Source organism: Echeneis naucrates, chromosome 10 (assembly GCF_900963305.1).
Source record: "Echeneis naucrates chromosome 10, fEcheNa1.1, whole genome shotgun sequence".
Taxonomy (NCBI): domain Eukaryota; kingdom Metazoa; phylum Chordata; class Actinopteri; order Carangiformes; family Echeneidae; genus Echeneis; species Echeneis naucrates.
Window position 1 is genome coordinate 10,291,769 of NC_042520.1, and position 19,280 is coordinate 10,311,048.

The 19,280-nt window shown below is 39.2% G+C and overlaps 1 protein-coding gene across 2 annotated transcripts in view; it reads left to right on the forward strand.

The window, feature by feature from the left end:
- The first annotated feature begins 150 nt into the window (after positions 1 to 150).
- The window catches only part of macrod1 (mono-ADP ribosylhydrolase 1), a 97,617-nt gene continuing 78,487 nt past the window's right edge, over positions 151 to 19,280 (forward strand). For both annotated transcript variants that reach the window (XM_029512754.1, XM_029512753.1), the window contains exons 1-3: positions 151 to 657; positions 1,401 to 1,499; positions 1,936 to 2,043. In XM_029512754.1, the coding sequence (XP_029368614.1) occupies positions 267 to 657; positions 1,401 to 1,499; positions 1,936 to 2,043 (598 nt within the window). In that variant the 5' untranslated portion in view covers positions 151 to 266. The remainder of the gene's footprint in view (positions 658 to 1,400; positions 1,500 to 1,935; positions 2,044 to 19,280) is intronic.

The window sequence follows — 19,280 nt, forward strand, 5'->3', positions numbered from 1 at the left end:
TTTTTCATTGAATATAATATTTTCTTTGGAAAGCAAACAAATTCCCCCACCACCATATTCACGCTTTAAAATTTTTTTTAATGTCGTTCGGTTAGCATCCGTCATCCGGCAACCCCTCCAGCATGGTACGCTCCAGCCGTTAAGCGACTGGCGGTCAGGCTTGGCCCGGTTGGTTCGCACCGAAAACGAAACCGAATAACTGAACTCAGAACGGGCCTGACTCGGTAACACGAACCGGCGCTCCTCCCGGTGTCAAGGTGCCGCAAATGTCAGCTCTATTTTCATACATCAGGGCCCTCCCCCGCACCGCCGGCCCTCTGCCCCGGGTCCGTGCGGACTTCCAGAGAGCCGCTGTCAGGTCCAGACACTCCCGGCCGGCGGAGAGGTCAGCAACAAGTGCTCTCCGCGGCCATATTAACGTTTCCCCGCGAGCCGAGAGGCGTTTAGCTACACCGGCAGCGCCTCGGAGCTCCGGCCGGCTGAACGGGCGCTCCTCGTCCCGGGAGAGGGGAGGCTGGCTGGGCGAGCTCGCCCTCGGTGCAGCCTTCGGAGTGAGTACGGTCGTGTTGGTCCAGTCCCTCCACACCGGGACCGTGGCCGCCATGGCCCTCAAAGTTAACCTGAACTCCGCTGAGGGAGGCTGGAAGGAGGCCAAGGGTGAGACCGCAGGAGAACCAGCACCATTCAGCTTTTATCTGTACAGGGGCCCCGCATGGAGGGCCACAGCTCACAGAGCAGAACACCTGTCTGCTGTAACACATACAAAACGTACCTACACCTTTAAAAAAACAATGAAGATTTTATATAAACAACACCGAAAATATACAACACAATATAAAACAAACTGTAAAGATTTTTACTCTTATTAAAATGCCAGACTCGATGGTGATGCTACTCACAATCAACTGTTGTTCAAAATGATGCCTTATTTTATTTTTTTCTAATTTGACTCAAAACCAACCCAGACATTATTTTTGAGTACAATACAGAATGTAGAAAAACAAGGAATGATAATTAATAATAATTGACTGAAAATTTCAGGCCTAAACTGTTATTTTTTTTTTATTATGTATATGAGCCCATGAGGAATAATATATATAATCTTGTAGTTTTGTTTTCTTCATAAACTAAGTAACTACAGAAGCAAATATGATCTTGACAGCCAGAACTGGGGTGCTTGAGTCACACTTAAATTACACAGATTTGTTTTGACCTGTCTGTTGATTAGCTGGTGATGAGAGACTTACTCTGTCCTATTCTTTTTCAGTTTCTGTTTTGTCTGATACAGCTACAAGTACTTTGTCTTCCTGTTCTTTATTCTGAATGCATATTTAGAATATATATACTTTATATCTAAATAACACATTATTTGCTGTCTGGTCTCCCATCCTCTCCTTCAGACTTTTTGCTGTCTCTGTCGGTGAAAGACAGGCGTCAGTACTACAGGACATCTGACTTTGTGTCACTGGACAACATCCCACTGTGGACTCCGACTGGAGGTCAGACGCACAACATCAGTCAAAGTCACTGGCAGGTTCATTCAGGGTTGGGTGACTGTTGTAGAGTGACATGTAGCTGAGTTATTATTATCGGGCATTTGGTCTCATCACAACAAAGAACCTATGAAGCGGCACACCATGAGAAATTTTTTAAATGATGTAAGAGCTAAAAGATTTGGAAACCTTTATATCTACATAACATTTAGATGTATCTCTAAGTTCCTGAATGAAAGATTAAAAATTTAAGTGGATCTAAGTTTTACATTTGTACCTGAATCTATAAACGGTGTTAAATCACGTTTGAAACAGATGCCCAAATAAGGCAAACCAACATTCTGTCAGAAGTCTTTTGATTTTAATTTACAGTAGAATACATATAAATCTTGTGCAAATTTATCAAGTAAAAATTGATCCTCAGGTGTTTGCATCTTATCAGGTGGTTCTGAGCCAAGCCGCTATCAGAGGAATGAAAAATTGGATCAGAAGATTTCTCTCTTCACTGGTGACATCACCAAACTGGAGATTGATGCTATTGTTAATGCAGGTATGTGTGTATGTAGATGAGGGTATGTTTTTAGTCATCCAAAATTACACCAGAGATCCATTTTCACACATGATAAAATATGATTCAAAATGACATAAAAACATTATTTTGTTCAGTCCATTTTCAACAAAGGTAACTGTGTTCAGCACAAGAACAAAATGAGCAAGAAAGCCCTTCATTTGAAAATATGAAAAAGGATTAGGGATTTGAAAGCTTGGTGCTACTGACTGAAGCCTCCAGTCTGTTTGTGCTGTGATGTGCATGCACACACATTCAGCACAAAGCACCTATGAGCATTTTTTTGCTGTGATGGCTGGTATGATGATGTTTTCAGTGTGTGGGAGGGACAGCTGCAGGGGTTTATATGACTATTAATAGACTGGAGGTTTCTTAAAACTCAATGGACATGCAGTGTGGAAGAACAAAGGAACAACAGATTGGACCTCTGACTTACTCCCTGGAAAAATCAGAAGGCAACAATGCAAAAGCAGAGCTTAAATAAAGTTGAAGTACTAAAACTAAACAGTTAAACCCAAGAAAAACCAGACATTAAGATGCTGGAGTCCAAAGGCATTTGTCATTTTGCTTTGAGTGAACAACTGCAACAACTAATGGGTTATTATTATTGCAAATACATTTTTGGTCCTCAAAAATTCTTTTAGTGGAATAATGTCTTTTGAAACCATAAAAATATAAGCTAAAATATCAAGAGTTCCTGAGGAAAACCGAATGCGAAGCTGCTATTATTTTGGACTTTTTTATAATTAATATAATATTGATTAAAAAAAACTAAAATTGAACTGAATTGATTTTTGATCACAGTACTAATTTGCTTCCATGACTTGTTGTTTTGCAGAAGCCAAAAGTAAGATTAAAGTTTCTTAGTTGACCTTTAGATGGCGGTAGAAGTCAGTTCATTCACTTAATATGTTTTCCCACAAGGCTGTTTGGGCATTTGGGGAAAATTGAATCGGTGTCTTGGCACAGGCACTGCATCAGGGTAGAGAGAGGCAGGCCAGCACGCCTAAATGATGCTTGATGATGAGGCTATAGCAGAAAATGATAGATTTTCATTGGCAGCTGACTGTCAGTAGGTGTATGCTGTGCCAACATCCAGTGAATACACTGATCATTGACCTGCATTTAAAACATTACTGCTCTTGTCTGTGCGTTTTCAAGCTTTCATGCATGCGTCTTAATTTAAGAAATTATATTTAGTAAGTAATTACAATTTAGCTCTGTGTGGCTGTAGAGGGGACATTGTCTTAGGATGTGTGTGTGTTTTACAAGCGCTTTTACAAAGTCCTACAATGCAAAGAGGCATATAATTAACATGAGGAAACAGCTAGTAAAGTGTCATTTAGCAGAGAGGACGAGGCAAGGTGAGGGACACTGAAAAACACAACAGTGCCAGAGGAAACATGACTGAGAGATGGAGCGTGAGAGAGTCAGCACACTGACTGGCAAAAATACAGGGCAGAGTCTGGAGGACTGAAAAGAAGAAGATAAAAGAGAGGCGAGAGGGAGACGCAGGCTAGTATTTAAATCTGACTGCATTGCCATGGCAACAGGCAGGTACAGGGTACCCACAAAGGAGTTTTGGGCAGCAGAGTCAGATCATCCTTTCCTCTCTGACTGAGTGACCAGCTAGCTGACTGTCTCCATGGTTATGTTGTTGACTAAGTGGCTGACCTTTTCATTTGATGACTAATTGAACATACCGATTGACTAAGAGGCTGAGAGATGTCAGTGTCTCTGAAAGAGACATTAAGTTCAAATTTAAAGGGAACAATAAACAGAGGAGCAAAATTGACAATAGAAAAGACATAAAGGAGATGGTTAGTTACGCACATTAAGAAAGTTCAAACTCTAGTATTAAAGAGCAGCCAGAGCAATGCCTGCAGTTTTTGACATGTGGAGGGGAGTGTTGTTGTGTTGTGGATTTTTTTCTGGCTGCTCTGAAAGGCCTTGAAGCGTCAGTTTGCCCCTAAGGCAGCAAACATTCAATTGAAGCCAACTGTGGCCAATTATACGCTATACTGGCAGACTGGTGGGCAGGTTTGGGAGGGGTGGGGGGGTCCTGGTGGTGAATAATTGACTGCAGATACACAATAACACACACAGACAGATACAGAGATGCACACACACACACACTCCTACGTGATAATACTACTAGCTGGATCAGGGACATTCGCATTAACAGGTGGAAACTCCACCCTCTTTCTACTTTCTCCCCTTTTTTTTCCCCTCTCACTTGGAACTCATTGATCAGGTAAGCAGTCCATTGCAGGGAGGTTGGACACATGCTGTTCGTCGTTTGTGTCGCTCTCAATAAAGATTGGATTTACAGTAACTCTCCACTCCTCCTCCTTCTCCTCCCTTTTCTCCTCCTCCCCCTCCACCTACCTTCCTTCTTCCTTCCACACTTTTACAGCTGCTGGCTCCTGCCTACTCCTATAAAACACTACAAACATAAAAACCCACAAGCACTTAAGAGCCGTCCTGGTGAGGGGGTGGGGGGCAGAAACATCCTTCTCTTTACACCCCTCAATCACTCCGTCTGGAGAAGGAGAGCGAGATGGAGGGGGAGGATATATTGTCTCTGATGGGCTAGCTGATTAAGATGGATTGTGCAATGAAATGTCGTTGGAGTGATGAGTTCTTGGAGTGTGTGTGTCTGTGTGTGTGTCGATACGTCTCAGCAACTAACTTTGCATTAAAACCTTTTTTCAAATTGATTAAATGCAAATTTGCTTAGCTCTACTGAGCTGCATTTTCACTTGCTAAAGTTTTATTCCTAGTTTCCATTCTAGCTCTTACTTTCAGCTTCTGCAGTGTTTATCGTGTCTGACGTTAACTGCAATTTTTTTTTTTTTTTTTTTTTTCGCGGGGGGTGTGCTGCATAGAATTGAAATTTAATTGGAAAAGATTTAAAAACTACACTGATAAGTCCTCTCAGTATTTTTGTGTAATATCCTTTTCTCTGTGGAGCTAACTCTGTGTGTGAGAGTAAATGTAGCGACAGAGTAGGCTGATAAATCTTTCAGGCTAGACTATAAAAAACTGTCCCTAAAATTAAGCTGTGCACCGTCAAGTGATAAAGAATATTCTCCTCCTATCTCAGTCTTTAGAGCTAAACTGTATGCCATTGTCACAATTTTCCAAGATTCTGTGGGAGCGTGTGCGTTCATAAAGGCATTGGACTGTGTCACACCTTTGCATGTGTTTAGATGTGCTGACAAGATTACATATTACATATGAATGTCTGCATGTGTACACCTGTGCTCAGCTGCACCTGCTTATGCAGGCAGCAAACAGCACACATAATCATGACTCTATAAATCTGCGTGTGCGCGCACTACAATGTGCGAGGTGGTGCATTAGTAGCGTATTTGTATGCGGTTCTTGTGCAGGTGTCTTATTGTGTGTCTGTGTTTGCGTGATCATGTGAAAGGGTCTCTCAGGTTCTCCTTTGCAGGTCAGAGATAAACAATTGGTTGGCATTGGAAACCCACTCACTGTGGTGACAACTGATAGTTTTCCTGGCCCACGGGTGACAGGTACAGAGCTACAGAGAGCCTGTACTGTAACTTTGGCATAGATAAGAAGTAGAAGGAAGGCTGAAAGAAAGCACTGATGGATGGACACACAGATTAAAAGCAAAGACAGTAGGTTGATGGAAACAGGTTAGAAAACCAGAAAGCACATAAAAGGTAACAACACTGTCTCATCTGTAACTACCGTCAGAGTTGTATCACCGTGATGGAGGTTTTTAAAAAGCAACAAGATGCTCTTCACAGAGGTGTGGAAATTACAAGCACAAACAAGCTTGTTGTGAGAAAGGGCAGACTTGGAAAATTGAGCACTTTTCACTGAGTTAACTTGAGATGCTGACCAAAGCCTGGAGCTAACCTGTAAGGATAATAACTTTTGCGTGTGCGGGTGGTCAGATAAAAGAGAAAGGTCAGAGGCACACTTGGTTGGCTTAGCAAATCAAGCATGTCTTGTGATCAATTGAAGCGGCAGCTAAAACAACAGTCAAACTTGTTACAAATATTGCTTTTGCGGTTTGAAATAATGTATCTGCTTTGTTTCATGATTTATTTCTTAACAAAAAATTGATTCTGAGGTGTAATTATTAGATAAATGACAGAAAAGTAACCAGCAACTGTTTTTCTTTTAGCTAATTTCTGTTATCTCTCATCAATCATAGTCACTTGAATGTTCTAAGCTTCATGACTCATGGTTGGTCAAAGCAAGCAAACTGAAACCTGTTGAAATAAAAAAATGTTCTTAAAACTTCCATTCGTAAAATGTCTTGATGAAGCAAGAAAGTAATTCTGAGGTTGATCATTAATGGAAAATCATTGGTTGTTAAGTTTTTATGATGTTAGAGAAAGTGGTCTTCTTTCTCCACTGCGAAAGGTCGCAGGTTGAGTATAAAAGCTGACGCAGTATTTGACATTTTTGTACACTGTGTAAAGTGTGATGTTGAACTGATCTGAAACAAAGAAATAAACATTTTCTACGAATAATTCATTTAGTCTTGAATCAAATACATGAATACAGCAAAATTGTCTTGATCAACTTAATTTTTTGTTATTATTATGCACTATGTGAGGATGGATGCATGGGTGCAACATCTATTTTTTTTTTTTTTTTTTTTTTTTTTTTCCTGCTTGGAAGCTTCCATTGGGTGCAATATAAATCCATCCAAGCAGTGGAGCATTTTTTATTGATTCTGGTGAAGTCCATGGCAGATGATGGCTGATAGCTGCAAATGGATTAGGCTTCGGGTCTTCTGGGTTATAGAGGATGAATAGACCAGGGTGTTGGGGAAGACATGGATGACTGGACTTGAGCAGACAGGCAGAAGAAGAGTGACAGGGATGTGCTCACTGATTTCAAGTGGATAAAATAAAATAGGCAAACTCTTGGCTGTGCAGGTAGAGTCCCTCTACATTAGCATTACCCTACACTGGCCCATCATCCCACTTCTTCGGCGAGGCTTCACTGATTCTTAGCTGGCTTTCTCAATGGGGCTTAGTGCTGAGCTTAGTGGCAACATCAGCCTGGCAGACATCCCTGCTGCCACCGTGCTACTACAGGGTGTAAGGAAGATTCCTAGGCCTGACTTGTTGTTTTAAATGGCTTCAGAGCAGCTAAAATGATTTCATCTGAGCTGCATTTTCCTCATTTGACTGTAGTAGAAGAGGCATACGACAGGAATATCTGCATGCTTAGCCAAAGGTTATTGTAGCATCAGGCCAAGGAATAAGTGACTTTTGTTCTCAAATTTATTTTGAATGTCACAGCATCTATTCCAGGTTTTAGTGATTAAGCTGTGGTTAAGCGTGTTTGTTTTATGTATGTACATCGTGTAGGAGTTATTAGAGGATTATCAACTTGTAGCCAGATAAAGAAATTAAATCATTTATTTATTTTTTCACTTGCAGACTTGTGTATTTCAAGGTGATATTTCATTTTAGGATGACTGCCACTTTATCATCAAGTCATTTATCTGAGGTATCTTAGGCAAGTTGTTGTGATCCACCCAGCCTCCTCGTTAGCATCAAAGGTCTGAGGAGGTAATGGTGGAAAACAGAGCCTCCTCATGCTCCTGAGGTCCCACAGGCTCTGCACTGTTCTCTCTATCTCTCCCTTTGCTGCAGTTACTATACGTCTACCCTAGAGCCCTTGTCAGCTCCTTTTAGGAAAGGCTCGTATTGCAAGATGCAAAATGTCACATTATGTTTGCTTTTGCGGACAGATATTTCACATGTGTTTGTCTGAGAAAGCATCAAAACAGATAGCATCAAATGGACCTTGGTGTATTTATATGTGCATGTTTTCTTGTATTGGGGAAGCCCAAATTAAAAACGAGTTTAAACTCCTCTTCCTTTCTGCTCCCCTTTCAGCATCATTAAGAATTAAGATTGTCAGAGTTGTATTTCATTTTTCAAATATAAAATCAGTTGTTATTGCACAATTCTATCCAATATTTGACAAAATTGCACCGGCCAATGAAATGTGTGGAAAAACAAAAAGCTCCATGGAGAAATGAACCTGCTCTTCCTTTGTTCAGAAACTCAGGTCCTCCACCTGCTGCCTGGTTCATCTTCCAACCACATTTTTTACAGTTTCTAACTGCTTTGTGCCTGACTGCCCTTTCCTGTCAGGTATTTTTATTATGTCCCTTAAAACAGCTGTCATCAGACCACTTAAGAACTTACTTAGACCACTGTTATTAGACTTCTACATTCTTCCACTCACATGTTATAGGCTAACATAACTTAAAATCACCATCGATAATTCACAACCTTGTATATCTCTATCCCACTAACCTATTTCCTATACAGTCCCTGACTCGGTGCACAATAGATATCAATACATGGGTGACAGAAAATGTGCGTTATAGATAAATTTGGATTCGATTTGATATTATGAAGCAGTGTGTTTCATATCCCTCGTGAACGGCATTCTCTCTCTGCTGTAGTAACTGCACTTTGTTAGCTCCAGTTCCTATAGCAGTACCCCCACAGCGCTGACTTTGTGTTTTGTAAAGCTCCACTAATGGATAAATTCTCGCAATCAACTCATCAGCTGTCACTACACACAAGAAGTTATAAAGAAAAACTGGCATTGCTGATGTTGACTGAATTAACCGAGTAAATATGATGCCTTTACCCTGTCATTGCTCCTTCTCTACTCTAGCTACTAAACAGGAAAAAAACAATCCTGTAGTTAGCATCATGCAGAGTGTGCCAAATGGAGATGTAGAAATGTTATTTGTTTTAAGTAGAAGGTGGATTTGCTGTGCAGAGGCCATTAAAAGAATGTGAGGGAAAATCCATCGTAAGTGTGATCTGTATGGATTTTAATCAGTTTGGTCAACAGTAGGCTGGAGTAGTGATAGGCAGGGTTGAAAGCTGCGCTGTATATGCACAATGGGACTATTGAAAGGATTCCAATTGTATATTAAAATCATATCTTCCTCTTAAAAAGGAGTTTCATGTTTTGTTGAATGGAACATTTGTTTTTTAACGAGTCCACATTTTGACAATTCTCAAAGGAAGAACATTTCCTTCATATCTTATAGTGTGACTATTACTGAGAAAATAACTGAGGGAAACTCAATTATTTTCTCGATTGGATCATCTGCGCAATGATTTGGTTATCACTTGTTTGACTCACTGAGTTGATCATAGTGAAAATAATTATAAAATGAGGGCTGCACGGTGGAATTGTGTTTGATGTTAATGGCTCACATTTAAGAAAGTTCTTGGTTCAAGTCCCTGGCCTCGGATCTTTCTGTGTGGAGTTTGCCTGTGTGGGTTTCCTCACAGTCCAAAGACATGCATGTTTCGGTTAATTGGTGACTCTTAATTTCCCGTAAGGATGTGTGTTTTTTTGTTTGTTTGTTGTCTCTATAATTTGGCCCTGCACTAGACTGGATCTGTCCAGGGTTTAAGGCTCGGTGACCCTGGTGGATAAGTGGTATCAAAAATGAATGAAGGAAAAATTATTAATACGAAACCCAAGTTCTGTTGGTAGTAACACAATAAAAAATATTCCACCTTAAGTAAAATAATTTCTATCAAAATCCATCTATTTAAAAATGAGCACAGGAAGCATAATTGACTGATTAGGTCCAATAATGGTTTCTATGAGATGGGAGTTTGGGTTCATTAAGATTCATAGCCTTAGTCAGTATAGCATTGGGCTGTGCTCACATTTTTTGAAAGTAAAAACATTACCTTCAAAGTATGTAGTTACTCCAGCTGTCAAATGAAATAAACAACAAAAAAATTGTAAAATTGCTTCATGAACAGTTTTGTAGTAAATGGAAAAAGCAGCATGAGAGACTGTACTGAAATACAGTACTTGACCTCTTTAGATCTCACCACTGGTGATCATTCATAACAGAGCAAGCACAGCTGGAGAATAGGCATCTGTTTTACAAAAACATACTAAAAAGTCCAACATATGGGCAAAACAAACAAGTAGGTGGGGAACAGGAAGGCTGAACAACAAAGCAAATTTCTCCTTCATCTCTTCAGTTGACTACCATCAGAAAAAGAGTCTAGAACAAGGACACATTGTTTTTTTGCTTGGAAAAAGCAGAAATGCTTTTCACCATTAAATTCAAAATTGCTAATGACTGTGTTTTTATATAGATAGATAGGAATTAGTTGTCTGATACATGCTTTATACCAGCTGTTGTGTGCAGTTAATCATGTCATCTAAACAGTGGAGTTCAGTCATAGCTTAAAATTGCTTCAGGATGGATTTAGGCTTCAGGATAGAACTACTGGGCCATCTTTGATTTATAGCCACGATGGACAGATGCGTCTGTGGACATTTTTGAATGATTAAATGTTTAAGCACAGCAGCTATAATCTCAATTAATGTCCTTTTGATGTATTTTTTTGTTCTGAAGGTTAATGTGGACTCGATTGAAACTGTGTATATTAAAGGTTTCTTTATAGATCTGTGGGAATTAAATTAAAATTTACATTTAGATCTTTAATTTAAGTAGTCTGATACAAAGAGGAAATGTTTTCAGCAATTACCAAGGTGTCTGTACAGTAATATTACATCTGGAGAGAGCTATACTTAAGATCTGTTTTGTTATTTTTGATTTTATTTTTTCCTGCATTTCATTTGAAGCTTTTAGATAGATCTTCCTCTCTAAATTATGAAATGGCTTTAGTAGGAAATTGCTCTATTGAACACTTCAGGCTTAGATGATCCGAGCCCCATCACTAAGAGAAATCAGTCTATATACTTGAGAGTCTCTATAAAAAAAGGTTTCTGTCGTTTGTGACTGGCATTTTGTTTTATGTTGAGCTGGAGATTTCTGCTAGTTTTTTCTCGTCACTTCTTTTTTAAGGGTTGCTCACATGCACTCTGCTTAGCCTTTTTATAGCCTAAATTTTGATGCTTGTATCTCATACTTTTCATTGCACCAATAAAGTTGTTGTTGTCTCCACTCTGTCTTCTTGTATGTGAGTCTTGGCCTTGGTTGGATTTTGAGGCTGCAGTGCTTCTGTGAATTGGCTTCAGTAGGAATTTAGACAGTGCTGCTGCTCTACTTTTTCAGTCTAGATCTGTCTGAGTTAATTACGGTACAACTGTCAGGAAAACCACTTTACTGGTCATTTGGGCAGTGACATAAATGGTCTCTGTGTGGGGAAAATTTTTGAGTTTTCAAGGTTCAGTGCCCAGGGTTTCCACTGGATGCGCCAATGTCCATCTTGGTTCTTAATTGAGTGTGGCGATGGAGGAAAAGCTTCAATGTTGGTTTTTCACCCCCCCCCCCCCCCCCATCTCTCTCTCTTCCATTTAGACATCATTGCATTGTGACCTCAGAGGAGCGAGACATTGGCATTAGACAAACAGGCTTCAGTTTACAGCTTCAGATTGATTTACACCCTGACACTGAGAAGTTAACATACCCTTGGGGAGTCAATCCTTAATGTTGTCCAGGTCAGTAAATAAGCAGAAAAAGAAAAGCCAAACTGAAGGAGTTTGCAGAAAGGCTCATTCGTGCTAATTATTTCTCTCCCACCCCTCCCTTGTTAAAAGCTTTCCCACCCCTCCAATCAATCGGCACTTTAGTGAGCAGGAAGGGATGGAGGAAGTGCGAGCCTCATTAGTCTGATTGGGCCAATGTCGGAGATGGAAGGAGATCAAATGAATGAGTGAGTAAAATAGAGAAGGAGTCAGCTTGATCATCAGCACTTGGCCCATCAGAGCTTCTGCTATCAAGACAAGTGCTGTGCTGTGACTCCTGCTGGGCTGGGAGATGATCCTCTGATAGTACCAGGCCTGAAGAAGGAGCCATCCATGGATTTAGAAAGTTGCCTTTTTTTTGATCAATTTCAAGATCACACATGTCAGAGCACATGTATGGAAGGGAAAATGGGTGAAAAGAGTGATAGTTTAATAGTTTAGCATGCTTTGAACAAAAGTCACACAATATGCCATCCAAACACATCATAAAGCATGTGCACCTCTTCTTAATGGCCTCTCCGGTGAGGCAAAAAGCCTGCTGCCATTGCCTCTATGTGGCTGCATTCTGCTGACTGATCTCTTTCAAGGACTAGATCTATTATGAAAATAATTTCATCCCTGAACTGTGTCTGGCACTGATCTGTTAAGTTCACCCTCCAGGTGAAAAAGTGAACTTAACCATAGTTCAGTTATGGGATTGCTATGTGGCTAATAAGCTCAGAGAAGGAATAACACCACATGGATACAGATAAAAAAAAAAAACACTTACCTTTGGTTTGATTCAACTCTGCCTGAGAAATATATATATATATATATACACATACCGTAGTAGATATTAAAACTACCCAACCACTGTTTGGTCTAGTTATCTCACATTGCTAATGACCTGTGCTCAATTGGTTTTTAATCATCGGTTTCAGATATGTGTAAATACATGTTTATTTTACCTACTACAACTTTTCATATGTTCCTCGTAAATCCAAATACTACTCTTTTTGTGATTTGTCTTAAAAAGTCTGCCTGTAAATAAGTTACATGATCACAGCAGTCAGGAGGGATAAAGCCAACCTTTATAAATATATATCCTCTTATTTATTTCAACCTCCCATAAATGCATATGCAACAAGCAATTCAATAGAGGCTTTCAAGGTGCTTAGAGCTTGGTAAACCTAACATTTTGGGAGCAGCAATGGAGAAAAAGCTGACTAGAAATGTGGAGTCATTAATCTGAGAGGATCAGCTATCTAACTTGGTGCCAGCTCATGCAGTGCTTCGCAAAGAAGAGCATCTTAAGAGATGCTAATAGTTGATCTGACGGATACTTTGAATGATTTGGAGGCCACTTCACATTCACAATGGCTTACTATATGTGACCAGGGCTATTGATGTTGTATAGAGTGAGTCCACTGAGTTTTTGCCAGTGCCACAATAATGCGCAGATTGTAAAACAGCCAGCTGTCAGACTTGTATGTCTTCCCTTGTGGTGAACAGGGTTCAAGTTTCTGTTCTCTCTCACTTAATGAACTCTTTAGTATAGCTATAATCGTTTGCATCCCCAGTTTTTATGACAATAATAGTGTGCTGTCTGCCCTTTTTTTTTTTTTTTTCAAATATTGCTTTTAGTGCCAGACAAGTAATCAGTTGAGCATCAGGGTTCGGGCTGTGCATCCAAAGTCCTCGTCTCCTTGGCTGCTCAGGTCGAATACTCGCATTTCCAAAAACCACACATTAACTATGGCCACAATCACCTAATAAATGGCTTTTTCAAAAGAGTTTATCAACCTTTGATGATTGATGTTTTTCATTTAGATGTTTGACATTTAAATTCAACCAAGTTTCACTGAGCCGGCTGTGCAAATAATTTTGACAAGAACTGAGACATACAAAACTGAGTGAAAAAAAAAAAAAAAATTGAAATGGAAATTAAAAGCACATTGGGAGAAGATTATCTTCATTTCGGGCGTTGTTATTTGAATAATGAAGTATAATACAGCCTGACAAAGCCTCCATTTTCTATCATCTTTGTAATCACAGCCTAGTGAACAAAGTACAAAGGGTGCATCATTGTAACCTCCAAAATGGGCTTTAAACTAACCCTGAGTCCTCTTCCCCTGTCTCCACCAGCAAATACAAGGGCCACTCATTGTCTGATCACATATCCTCGTCAGAGACGATACTTTTGTCACATAATCACACATGGACAAAGCAGGGAGTACAGGGAGTACACACATTGCACACCGCACATAATTGCAATCTTGTAATTATCTATCAGGCGTTGCAAAGTGATGCCCGATGCCCACGCTCTCAGCCCTGCTGCATTATCAGAGCTTCGGAAATGACAACACTATTTATAGGCGCTATTTGTCCACTTATCTTGTGGCCGCCATTGTTCACAGGTGTAGTCTGGAGTGTTGGTTTAAAGCTGAGCTGACTGACAGGTTGATCTGTCAGTGTGTACAGTGAACTCCCATGGATCACAAAGCAAAAGGTGTTTGTCTCAAACATCTTGTAAAGTTTCTGATGATGATGCAAGTTCGGAGGAGAGTGAGTGAATATTTTGTCATAGTTTATGATGCACAGAGTACTTTAATGTCAGGGATTTGTATTATCCTCGTTACATCCAGTTACGCAGTTTGAGCATAACTGGATGTAACTGGAGATTATCATCTGTTCAACCAGTTTACTTGAATTATTACAAGTAAAAAAAAACAAAAACATTTTACTATCTAAGGTCTCAAGGCAGACATTTGATTCCCATGCAGAACACGTACAATTTGATTATTTTATTAAATTAAAGGTAAGTTTGTTTTCCATAAAAATATTGAAATCACACTAGCTCCAGTGAGAACATATATTTTAGATTTTTGATAAACAAACAAACAAAAAATGTAAATAAAGCATTTAAGTCCAATACTTGTGATACAGTTTTGTTTGTTTGTCTGCTTCCATCCATCCATTATCTGTACCACTTGTCAGTAGGGTTGAGAGTGGGGTTGACACCAGTCCTAGTAGTAAGTGGATGAGGGTGAAGTAAACTGTGGTGAGGTCACCAGTTTTGAGAGTTTAAATTTCTTTAATATTTAATATACTAACTTTTTCTTGCATAAAAATGCATAATGTCTCTGAAAGTATCTCTAAAACTAGCTTTTGAAAGAATTGTGACCAACATTTTTACTCAGTGAGACACAAACACAAAACTGATAAATTAAGTTATCTGTACTTCCTGGTGGGCAAATTATTGTTTGAAACTCCCAGTAATCTAATATTGGCCAAGAAAATAGTACACAGACCTGCAGCTATTCACTACTTTCATTAATGATAAATCTTCCAACTTTTCTCAGTTAAATCATTCAGTTGATAGCACAGAGCCCAACACAATTTATTTAACCTGTTTACTTCATCGAACCACTGGTACAATTGAGTTTTTTAACTCAATTGTGTACAAAATATTGTCATGTTAGACAGATAAAACCAATCAAATATTCACATTTTTGAACCTGTATATTGACATTTCCATTGAATACAGCACCAAAAATATAGAATATCACTTGTAGTATACACAAAAAAGTAAGCTTCATATATTTTCTTTATTCTACAGTTGTTTAAGACTGCTTTAATGTTATGATTCTACTAATCTGCTATATATGCGTTGCTATTTCCTCATCCTTGTTTTCTCTGAATTTAATCAGTCCGTTACCTTTTAAATGAATTATGTGTACTGTAACAGCACATTGTGTGCGCTGGACCACTGGTATGATCACAATCCACTCTGTGGCATTTTCAACTAAGTAATGAATTATTTACAGCGCTCCTGGAATTTTTCCCTGCAGTATGTCTGCCTGTGCTGAAGGAAGGCTGAGAGTCAATACTCCAGAGAAATCACAAGTTGCCATAACTACAAGTGCTAAGGTCTGTGAGCGGTTCAGAGTGCAGAACCAGAGAGGTGGGCAGTAAGCCGACCATGAGCAAAGGCTGAGAGCTCTGCAAGACCACATCCAGCAGGAGCCTGCCACTTTCACAGTTTGCTCATGTAGGCAGTGATTGAAACTGAATGCCTGGTGTGTTATAATAGGAGAAATGGAATCAGTTATTCACTTAGTGTCAGTCTAGTACAGATAATGGGGGAGGCAGCACAAAGACTACTTAAGGTTATAAATGCCTTTAATTGTCTTCAATTTCAGATGCTCGTTTTTTTAACAACACGGTCAAAAAAGATTCAGTGGTATACAGGCTCATAATCAAAAAAATTTAAAGATAAAACAGACAAGGCAGAGAAATTGAATAGAGGACAACTGCAGTAAAGGGGCAATTATCTTTTTGTACATGCTTCCATTGTGATTATGGCAGAAGTTCTTTGGAAGTTTTTTTTTTTTTTTTCCCCCCTTCTTCATTCTGTTTCACAAGCGGCATCTTGCACTAACACCAAATTGGCTCTCTCTGTGACAGACAGCCTGATTCATACAGTTGGTGTTGTTATAATCCCCTGGAGACCGTCTTAGTTCGCTCTTTGTCTTGTTTATTCCAGTGATGTCTTCTCCATCCATTGCTGCAAAGGAACCCAGACCACCATTGCTTAGTGTTTTGTAGTTGTTGTTGGATCACTTCGTACCTGTGAGTTATTTCATTGGTTTCTTGCAGTGTGTCTTTGTTTGTGTCAGTGCTTGTTATCCAGCTCCATCATAGTCCTTCGGGACGACAAGTCCCCTGTCACTCAATGGTGCACAGGTGTGAGTCAGGCAACAGTGACTTTTAAGATGAATTCAAAATTCCTCTACAGGTTTGTCTGGATTTACAGCTGAAGTGAAGGTTGAAGTTAGAGTTATGTATCTCTGTGTATACATTCAAGTTAAGCTGTGCCTTGTTTGTGCACACCTACCAGCTTTTGAACATTTTGACTGATTGTATTGCTGACAGTGTATTTAATTTTATTTTTTTGTGCTCTTTCATGTCATGAGTCTCTGAGCTCCCATGCCTCTGTATTTTTTGTGTTTTTCCACTGTTGTCATGACTGGAGTGAGTTCAGTTTGCTTCTGGAAACAGACATAAGCCCGTGATCAGCCCTACAGTGCTGTCTAAATCTTTGCTTGCCTTCACTCAGAGGAAGCTTGAAATTTCTCTTTGGAGCATTTGTATCCAGACAAAGAGGAAGAAAAACATGAGTGCAGAAATATATTCTATTGGTTGTTCATAGCTGGGAAAATGTATATATGAATGCATCCATACATTTCCTCAAATGCATTCATTCAGAGGAATACATTGACCTTTTGCTAAAGGAGCCCATAATGCATGCAAACAGTGGAGGACGTTTTACTACGCAGTGCAGACTTTCATCATTCTTGACAGCACTGTGGTGGAGAAACTACTGAGCATGGCGTTCATAACAAAGCTGACCATTTTATTGCACATACGTTTGTTGAGATCATTTGTCAAAGACATGCAGGCCAAGCCTTCAAAAATGCATTTGAGTCCTGAGGAACTGTGCTTGCATTGCTTGTGCCGTTGTGTTTGTCTGTAATACCACTGGCCTACTGTAATGATATATTTTTCCTAACAGAAAAAAATAATAAGGTCATATAACCTTTAGCTGTAGCTCTTAGTTAAAAAGTTACTAGCTAAAAGACATTCAACGATATTTGGTCCAATCCTAAATGTATTTGTGTCGCTAAACTGGATTTGTTCCGTCTTTCAGTTTAGGCCAGCATATGATAGATAAAGACAGAGATGACAGACATATCTTTTTGGTATAACTTCAAATCCTCATCAATATTCAATGACCATTCCTTCTCTAAAGCAACTTTAATCGTCTGTGGATTAGTAGAGATACCGAACATTACGTTGTAAGACAAACTAAGACACGATATTCAGCTACAGATGCTGCCTCAGGGTCATCACCCAATACTTACAAGAAATGGAAACAATCTTATTTTGAGTTGGTTCCTTTCCATCAGTTATTTGAAATGATGTTTAGACTTCCCTTCTCAGATAGTGGAATGATCATGACTGTCGGTGTGTTGTTTATGGGATTATCTCCTATGCAATTTAGTTCTTAAATAAAAAAAAAAAAGTTAATCTTGTTAATCGTTCAATAGTTATGAGTCAATGTCAAGCCAAACAGATTTTAAAAAATAAAATATAAATGCGTAACTCAGCACTAAAGTCTCTGAATATAGAGTTCTTTGTTGGGTCTAATGAGAGTTGGAATAGTTAAGCTGGAGGGTTAGACTCTGTAATGGACTGTGACAGTGAAGAGCTCTCTATAATGGCTGACGAAAACTCAGGGCAGCTGTGGAGATACAGCTACATCACAATTATGGTACACTACTTTTACATAAATATTAATTTACACTCTGCCCTCTGTCTTTCTCTTTGATTTAGACTGCGTATATTGTATGAGGAACCCCTTTTACATACAGTATAGTTCTCTCTCCTTCACAAACACACATCACAAGCAGTTACTCCAAGATGGACACTTATACACTCCCTAGTTCGTTATATTGATCCAAGCTTACACAAGCATTAGCACTCACTTAAAATGAGAGGCATGTCTTCACCCACACACACAGGCACAGAGAATAAATACATGTGCACAAATGCTCTTACCGCCACACGCCAACACTTACATACATCTTAGGATAAAAAGAACGCTTCTGCTTTGGTAGGCAGATTCTTCCAAACTGAATTGGAGTGCACAGCAGCTGATGGAATCATCCAGTGTGTGCGATTTAACGAGGTCTGCTCTGTATCATCATAAATCATATTAATAATCTGAGCTTCACATTGATTTTACTTTTTTTAAAGACATCCCAGTGAATTATTTGATAAATCCAGTCTTTGTTTCCAATGTAATGAACCTGACACCAACACACACGCACACGCACCCAGAGGATAAAAGACAAGTCGTAAAACTGCTTTTCCTTTCAGAAGTCTTTATTCATCTGCGTAGAAAAAAGGACAGACCAATAAATGGAATAGCGTTTTGCACCCATTTTTATGCTTATACATAAGCGTGTTTTCATTATCACATCTTAGGGTGACATTTTTTAAAGGAAAGGTATTTCTGCACAGAATGAAAGGAAGCTTCAGTGCTTGAAAAAAAGAAAAAAGGAAAATGATTTTGGTGCATTAAAAAAAAAAAAAAAAAAAAAAACCCAGAAACAAACAAACATTGAAGCTTCCAATATTACTAGTGCACAGTAACACAGGCTGGAAAAGAGAAAGAGAGCTACTGAAAGTAAGAATGGGTTTCAACACTTGCAGGCTCTATCTAAATCACGCGTCTCCATCCTCCCCTTTACAGCCTCACTCTTCGTTTTTACTCTCCTATATCTCTGGCTGCTTGTTAGGGTTTTTCTTTGACGTTCCCCTCCCTCAGAGTACATAAGTGGGGTCAGTGAGAGGCATTCAAAAAGCAGGTGCCATACATTTGGTTTGTGTGTTTGTGTCGAACTGCACAGTGTAACGGTCAGGCTGTGATCCCTGTTAAAAGAACTGCGTCTGTGCTGCGCTAAGGCCTATAAAACTGGACGACCAGAGTCAGCTAATGTCCCTTATCTCCCAGAAGGCATCAGCAGAGTTGAAATTTCACAATAATTATTTTTTTTAAGTTTTACATTTTAATTTGATTTTAATGTCAAATACTAAAAATTTAAATACCCTATTCTCATGTAGGAGACCACTAGATGATCCAGTATAATGAGGATGAAATTCATTATTTTCATGAT